This window comes from Myotis brandtii, unplaced genomic scaffold (genome assembly GCF_000412655.1).
Source record: "Myotis brandtii unplaced genomic scaffold, ASM41265v1 scaffold64, whole genome shotgun sequence".
Classification (NCBI taxonomy): Eukaryota; Metazoa; Chordata; class Mammalia; order Chiroptera; family Vespertilionidae; genus Myotis; species Myotis brandtii.
Genome location: NW_005370460.1, coordinates 2,722,731 through 2,730,653, shown reverse-complemented (window position 1 = coordinate 2,730,653; position 7,923 = coordinate 2,722,731). Strand labels below are relative to the sequence as shown.

The 7,923-nt window shown below is 43.8% G+C and overlaps 1 protein-coding gene across 3 annotated transcripts in view; it reads left to right on the top strand.

Annotated features, from left to right (window-relative positions):
- Positions 1-94: 94 nt before the first annotated feature.
- Positions 95-7,923, top strand: part of TMCO1 (transmembrane and coiled-coil domains 1) — a 29,564-nt gene continuing 21,735 nt past the window's right edge. For 2 of the 3 annotated variants that reach the window (XR_001359490.1, XM_014528562.1), the window contains exons 1-3: positions 95-319; positions 676-753; positions 6,672-6,731. Coding sequence is in view for 2 of the 3 variants with exons in the window: in XM_014528562.1 (XP_014384048.1) it covers positions 250-319; positions 676-753; positions 6,672-6,731 (208 nt within the window). In the remaining variant the exon portion in view is untranslated. The remainder of the gene's footprint in view (positions 320-675; positions 754-6,671; positions 6,732-7,923) is intronic. The other variant, XM_014528561.1, reaches the window with a different exon arrangement.

The following is a 7,923-nucleotide window of genomic DNA, read 5'->3' as shown; positions in this document are numbered from 1 at the left end:
CTCAGCCGCCCAACTTCCAACTCCCGCGAGGCCCGCCCGAGCGCGGCGTTTCCGCGAGGGCCACGCCCCATTTTCGGGAAGGAGCCCTTCCGGCGCTGTGCCCCGGAAGCGGAAGTGTGGCTCCCGATCTGTCAGAGGCGCGGTGCTGCTCGGTGGTCCTGAAGTCTAGGAAAGTCGTTTCTCGCTCATTTTCCGTGGCTGTCGAGCGCTTCCCCCCGGCGGGTGGGAGTGCAGAGCCGGAAGTGCAGGATGAGCACCATGTTCGCGGACACGCTGCTCATCGTGTTCATCTCCGTGTGCACGGCTCTTCTCGCCGAGGGTGAGGGCGCTGCTTCCCTGACGTCTGAGCTGTCCCCGAGGGGAGGGTCCCAGGCCAGGGGTCCCCGGCGCCACCGGGCAGGTCGTCAGCCCTGGTTGCTCGGGGACTCGTGCACGACTCGGGCGGGAGGGATCGTGTGCACGCGGTGGCCCGGGTTCTTTGGTCCCTTGAGTGTCTGCGGAGACGCCTTGTCATCACGGTACAGGTGCAGTTGGTTAAGAGTCCGTCGTTTTAACTACCGGCGCCTATAAAGCAAAAGAGTTGAAATCCTTCCTTACCCAACCGTGGCCACTAATGACTGTCGTGGGAACCGTTGCAAACATTTCTCCATGAGCACGTTGCGCTTCATGTTGCAGGTATCACCTGGGTTCTGGTTTACAGGACGGACAAGTACAAGAGGCTAAAGGCGGAAGTGGAAAAACAGAGTAAAAAATGTGAGTATGGCAGGTCCCTTCAGACGTAGTTTCACGGGTCAATCTCACGGCAGCGCATGTTGGTAGTGAATAGTGGAGCAGCACCAGCCCGTACAAAAACCTTGCAGCGTCGCAGAGACGATTCCAGCTTGAAGTCTAGTTAGGAATATGGCTTTTGTGCAAAATGTCAGTGACGTGAGAGGTATGTGTTACGTGCAGGGAAACCTTTGTGACGCAGGAGACCTTGCAGTCCTTCATGGGAGGTGAGAATTTGGATGGAGGATGAGAAGGGGGAAGGATTTCCACATAAAGAACATAGCATAGATGCAAAAGGAGGGGTATTTTAAGGACTAAGATGTGTTTGGTGAACAACAGTCACTATGATTGGTATCAAGGTAAGTGGAGTCCTGGGGGAGAAGTCATGTTTCTTTTGGTTGAAGGTGTGTTTGACAAAAAGGTTAAGAACAAGTAGAGTTTATTGTCTTTGAAATAAAGAAGGAATTTCCGCAGGGCTTTATATCTTATAAGAGCTTGATGTTTTCTTTCTTATAATGTGTCTTTTGATCCCATAACAACCATTTGTGGTCGGTTGTATGAATATTCTCCTCCTTTATAGGAAAGGAGATTGAGGCTTAATAAGGTCACAGAACAAATAAAGAATTGGACAAACTCAGGCTTTTTAAATTACAGCTTACTGTTCCTTCCCTTGCTTATTATTGACAGTGCACCCCAACATATCTAAAACCAGGTTCATTATCTTTACCTGCACAGGCGTGATCCTCTCTCAGGATTTCCCTGGTTGGGGAAGGTACCTCTGTGCTCCAGGAATGCAGGCCAGAGGCCCTGGAACACTGTCTTCATTTGGTCCTGGACACTACACTCCTTGGTCTTGCTTTCCTCTGGCTGGTCATTCTCTTGCAGTTTTCTTGTTGGTTCCTCTTCTTGACCTCCTGTTGTTGGGTTGATTCCTAGTGGTGAACTCATATGTGTGCTCTGTTTGCCAGTGACCTCCAAATTTATGCTCCTACTCTCTCTCTCTAATACAAGATCCATATTCTTAACTGTCGATTCACTGCAATGTCTAATACACATCTCAAACCCAGCACATCCAACCGAACTCCTGTTCCTCGCTTCCAAGCCTGCTGCATTGGTAGCTTTCATGCCTGTGCTCAGTGGCAGTTCTGTCCTTCCACTTGCTCAGGCCATCATCCCTGTGTGGTGTCCTTGACTCTTCGCTCACAGTCTACGTCCAATACTGTTGGGCTGCCTTCAGATATATCCAGAATCTGACTACTTTTCATCACCTCCGCTGGTCCTCCATGGTCCAAGGCACTGTCATCTTTTGCATGATAATCGCAATAGCCTCCAACAAGTGTCTCTGTCCCCTTGTAGTCTGTTCCCAAGATAACAGCCAGGATAATCCTTTCAAAAGCCTATCAGATGATGTCCCTCTGCTCACAACCCTATGATGGTGTTCCATTTTCGCTCAGAGAAGCCATAATCCTTCTAGTGGCCTTAGCCAGTTTGGCTCAGTAGATAGAACTTCAGCCTGCAGACCAAAGGGTCCTGGGTTTGATTCCGGTCAAGGGCACATAACTTCATTGCAGGCTCCTTCCCAGCCTGGGCCCTGATTGGGGCTCATGTAGGAGGCAACCAAGGGATGTTTCTCTAACATTGATGTTTCTGTCTGTCTTTCCCTCTCTCTTCCACTCTCCTTAAAAATCAATGGAAAAATGTCCTTGGGTGAGGATTAACAAAATCCTTCTAGTGGACATAACCTTCCCCTTTACTGCTCTGATACACTTTCCCTGCCACTCACCTGTTCCACCCACACTGACCTGCTTTCTTTGTGAGAACTTGTTCTGCTGTGATCATACACTAGTCGGCCATCATGTGATGGTGTCTGTGTACACCTTTCATGTCATGTGTCAGTGAGAAGCCTCGTGAAACAAATTTCATTTAGCTTCACATTTGTTTGGATAATATTCTCTACCTTAATTTTCACACAAATAGCTTATGAGCTTCTTTAGTTCCACTCTAATTGCTTCGTTTCTAATTATCTGAATTATAGAAATCAGTTGTCTACACTCTACACCCAAATTCAAAGTAAAGTAGTCAAGCAAAGCTCCCATAGTTGTACTTTTTTTTTTAAAATATATTTTATTGATTTTTTACAGAGAGGAAGGGAGAGGGATAGAGAGTTAGAAACATCGATGAGAGAGAAACATCGATCAGTCAGCCGCCTCCCGCACACTCCCCACTGGGGATGTGCCCGCAACCAAGGTACATTCCCTTGACTGGAATCAAACCCGGGACCCTTGAGTCCGAAAGCCGGCGCTCTATCCACTGAGCCAAACCGGCCAGGGCCATAGTTGTACTTTTTAATATAATCCTTTACTATGCTGCTGTGAAGGTAAGTATGAGGTAGGCTGATGATTGGAATGACCCCTGCATTTCTCATAGTCTCAGGTCCTCTAGTTTGGGGGATCTATGGAAACTCAGTAAGTGTGTATTACTTGCATGTCTGTGGTCAGTTGACATTTGATAGCTTGCTGTGTGTAGAGTTAATCATGATGAGTTCAATCTATAATAATAAAAGTGTAATATGCAAATCAACCGAATGCCTGAACAGTGGAACAAGCTTCCGGACGACCTTCCGGATGGAGCCGGGGCTGCAGCTGCGGGATTGAGGCAGCCGCTGTAGCTGCGAAGGCCTCCTCTTGCACGAATTTCGTGCATCGGGCCTCTGGTACAAAATAAATGGGCATAGAGCCTGTCTTCTAGATAGTTATAATCAAATGGACAACTGTTATATTGAGCACTGGAGATGTTTCACAGGAAGAAATAAGGTAAGTTCCTCTTTGAACAAATGTCCTAGTTGCAAATGCATGATCTCTTCTGACATCCTCTATTCAGAAGGTGGTGTGGATCTAAGCAGGAAAAGTTTGTAGGGCTTTTGAGAAACACAAAAACATACAAAGATTTGACTTCAGATTAGATTCTTGTGCTGATCTGATCCTTGACATTATTTGGGGAATACTGATATTTTCGGAAAAGCTGCCCTGCTGTGGCTGGCCTTTGACAAAAGATGCTTTTTTAAAGGCACACAATGGGTTGATTCAGGTGATCTGTGAATATCAGTAGTCAGGTGCGTTCTAAAGATCAGAAAGTCTCCTTTCCTAGTAGAGACCAATGAAAGAACATGTCAAGAGAAAGATTAAAATACGTGTAATTCACTGCTGTAACAGAATTGTATGGGAGCATTTATTGAGTACAAATTATTATGAAGTGTGAAGTGCTTCTGTTGTTCGCAGAACAGGCTGGAGTTTTTTAAATAATTTATAGCTGAGAGAATCTGGAACTCAGAGTGCAGCAATGCCAGGTCATGGGCTAAACGCATTTCAGGGTCCTCATTTTATCTCTCAACTCCAGCATCTCCACTGCTTGTTATGAGGCGAGGCTCTGGTGAATAAATATCAACACAAAAGGGTTAGGAAAACAGGAGGTTAAAAGATGATCGTATCCCTAGAGAAGATTTATCTGTCTCAGTCCAGTCTGCTGGAAGACCGTCTAGTGCTCAGGGAGCACCTTATCTTCTGTTCTCTGGCCTCTGTCTCTTGCCCCACCCCCCCCCGCCCCCTGTTTTTTACACCGTTACGGTTAAATGCCACGTAGTTAGTCCTGGGTGGGAAAGAAATATTTTTGTTTCTTTGCTTAGTCATAATGATACAGAGTAAACCATTCAATTTCTGTCCATTTTTAAAAAAATGTTATTTCTGTGGCATCTTATAAAATTTGATTTAACTTCCTTTTATGATCTGTCCCTAAGTAGGTTTATTCTAAATCTCTCTTTCTCCCCCATAGTGTTTTATCTTTTTTAAAAAAATATGTTTTGCCAAACCGGTTTGGCTCAGTGGATAGAGCATCGGCCTGCAGACTGAAGGGTCCCAGGTTCGATTCCGGTCAAGGGCATGTACCTTGGTTGCGGGCACATCCCCAGTAGGAGGTGTGCAGGAGGCAGCTGGTCGATGTTTTTCTCTCATCGATGTTTTTTACTCTCTATCCCTCTCCCTCCCTCTCTGTAAAAAATCAATAAGATATATTTTTAAAAAAAATTTAAAAAATATATGTTTTTATTGATTTCAGAGTGAAAAAAGGAGAGGGAGAGAGAAATATCAATGATGAGAGAATTATGAATTGGCTGCCTCCTGCTTGCCCCCCACTGGGAATCGAACCCGCAATCTGGGCATGTTCCCTGACCAGGTATCGAACGGTGACCTTCTGGTCGATAGGTTGATGCTCACCCACTGAGCCACAATGGCTGGGCTAGTGTTTTATCTTTTATCTAACTAGAATAGTATCTGTTACTTAGATGCCCAATATGTGTACATGCGTGTATGTGCACGCACACACACATACACACACACATACTCACACTCTCGCACACTTTATTTTAGTCAGCACTTCACCATTTAATTTGCAGTATTGCAGTCCAATGGAACTTTATACCTTCATAAAGCAGGAATACCAACCTTGCTTTTAGAACTCAGCAGCATACTTAATGTAATGAAGGAAAGAATCCTACCTGACATTTCTCTTTAATGCAACTTTTAGAAATAATACATGCACTGTATTGTTTTCTAGTGAAGGAAGTATACTGAGATAATATATGGAACAGATTATATGAATAAACCAAGTGAACGGCATTTTTGACATGTTTATTCTTAGTCTATTCAATGGGGATTAAAGATAGTTACTATAAAACATAAATATATTTCACTATCCCTCTTTAAAAACATATGGTTACTCTATCATATTTATTGAAATACATCAAAAAAAGTTGGTCTGCCCTGGCCAGTATAGCTCAGTTGGAGCATCATCCTGTGCACTGAAGGGTCGCGGATTCTATTCCCAAGTCAGGCCACATACTAGGTGGCGGGTTTGAGCCCCAGTCAGGGCACATACAGGAGGCAACCTGGCGATGCTTCTCTCTCACGATGTGTCTCTCCCTCTCCCTTCCTCTCTCTCTAAAATCAATTTTAAAAAATTTTAAGTTGGTCTTAGCTCTTCCTACCCTGTGCATGTGTCTATCTTGCCTATTTTCTATACTATAATTGTTATTTATCTTCCCTCACTGGATTGCTCTTTAGAGGACATGAATCATGTTTATCTCTTTATCTACCTAGAGCAGTGCCTGGTAGGTAGGCAGCCAATAGCTGAATGAGTGGGTCCTATCTTCTGTAGTGAACATGAGACTGTAACTACAATTAGCTATAGTTACGTGAGAGCAGAACTCAAAATGTGCTTGGACTCTACCTGAGGCAGTCACCCTCCACTGATGGTCTGAAAACTCACTGTTTAGATTATGATTGTGTTCTACAGTCCTTCATGGGTATTTGACTAAAGATGCTACCATATTGCTGTTTTAGTCTTAGAATGTTGTGTCCACCTTTTACTGTCAGCAGGTGTGAGAGCAGACCAGTTGACTTAATCATGATCATAAAGTCAGCGTGTAATTTTCCTGTAAGCTTCTTCCATTGGTTCAGCTGTGGTAAAGGAGCTTTTGTTTCTTTAGTACAGCGGTTCTCAACCTGTGGGTCGCGACCCCTTTGGGGGTCAAACGACCCTTTCACAGGGGTCACCTAAGACCATCAGAAAACACATATATAATTACATATTGTTTTTGTGATTAATCACTATGCTTTAATTATGTTCAATTTGTAACAATGAAAGTACATCCTGCATATCAGATATTTACATTCCGATTCATAACAATAGCAAAATTACAGTTATGAAGTAGCAACGAAAATAATTTTATGGTTGGGGGTCACCACAACATGAGGAACTGTATTAAAGGGTCGTGGCATTAGGAAGGTTGAGAACCACTGCTTTAGTACAACGAGCAATTAATTTGTACTGTGTTACTATGTTGTTTACAGTGGAAAAGAAGAAGGAAACAATAACAGAGTCAGCTGGCCGACAACAAAAAAAGAAAATAGGTAAGATGAGTTATTGGTATACACAAAATTTAGGTTTTCTTGGGAAGAAGTAAATTCTCAGGTGATGATGCTATAAAAGATGGTGACCAAGGTAACTCGCGTGTGTGTGTGTGTGTGTGTGTGTGTGAGTGACTGTATGGTTTACCGAGCACTTGCTATGTTCTCTTACTCGATTCTCTCAACCGTTCTGTGGGACATGTTCAGGCAGTTGCTCCTTTTGGGTCTTAGCTTTGAAATTTCAGTTTTAGTAAATGATGTTGACAGTTGTGGCTTTTGAACTTGCTGAGGGTTCTTCGTGTAGTTTGCAAAAGCACATTGTTTTTAATACCTGACATGATTATTTCCAGGTAAGTCTTACTAGTAAGTCTGAGCTACTTATGTTATTGCCATGGCTTCCTTACCTAGAATTGACTGGTGATGGAAACCCACTGAGGGTCGGAAATTTTCTGCTGAGGAATTTTTATGTCGCCTGAAAGATAATGACATGACTGGTTTTTCAGTGTGTGTTGTAGAATTTAGTTACCGAATGTAATTCTGTTCCAAAGAGACCATTTATAAATGACTAGATGTGCTTTGTATTTATGATGCTTCCTAACTCTGAAATAAGAGAAAAGCATGTATTTGGTTCAGAAGCGATGTTTCTGTACCCAGGTCACTGCTGTTACATCCCAGCAGGGAGTCCTGCCAGGTTGGTCTCTGCCTGGTCCCCTCTGGTGCAAGCTTCTCAGCTCAGTGCAGGGGCAGGGGTTTCGACGTGGCCTGCTCGTCTGGTTCCGTGGCAAGATGTTACCTACATCTGCTCTGTGCGGGTCAGTCACTCTGGTAGGCACTGGAGAAACAAGGCAGAGGAAGTTCTGTCCTTTAGGAGGTCTGTGCAGACGGCGAAAACAGACCCGTGCAGTACTGTTTGTAGAGACACATTCTGAGTGTCATGAGAGTAAAGAGAAAGTCTATCCAAACCAACCTAAGGGGTCAGGTTTTCTTGAAGAGATGATGCTTTGGCTGAATCTTGAAGCTTTAGTGTGAGTTAGCTAAATCAAAATAGAAACAAAAGTGCTGGTCAGTATGTATTGAGCATTCACTATCTGCAACACTGAGGTAAGCCCTTTACATATTTTTAAATATATTTTTTATTGATTTCAGAGAGAAGAAGGGAGAGAGAGAAATATCAATGATGAGAGAGAATCATCGA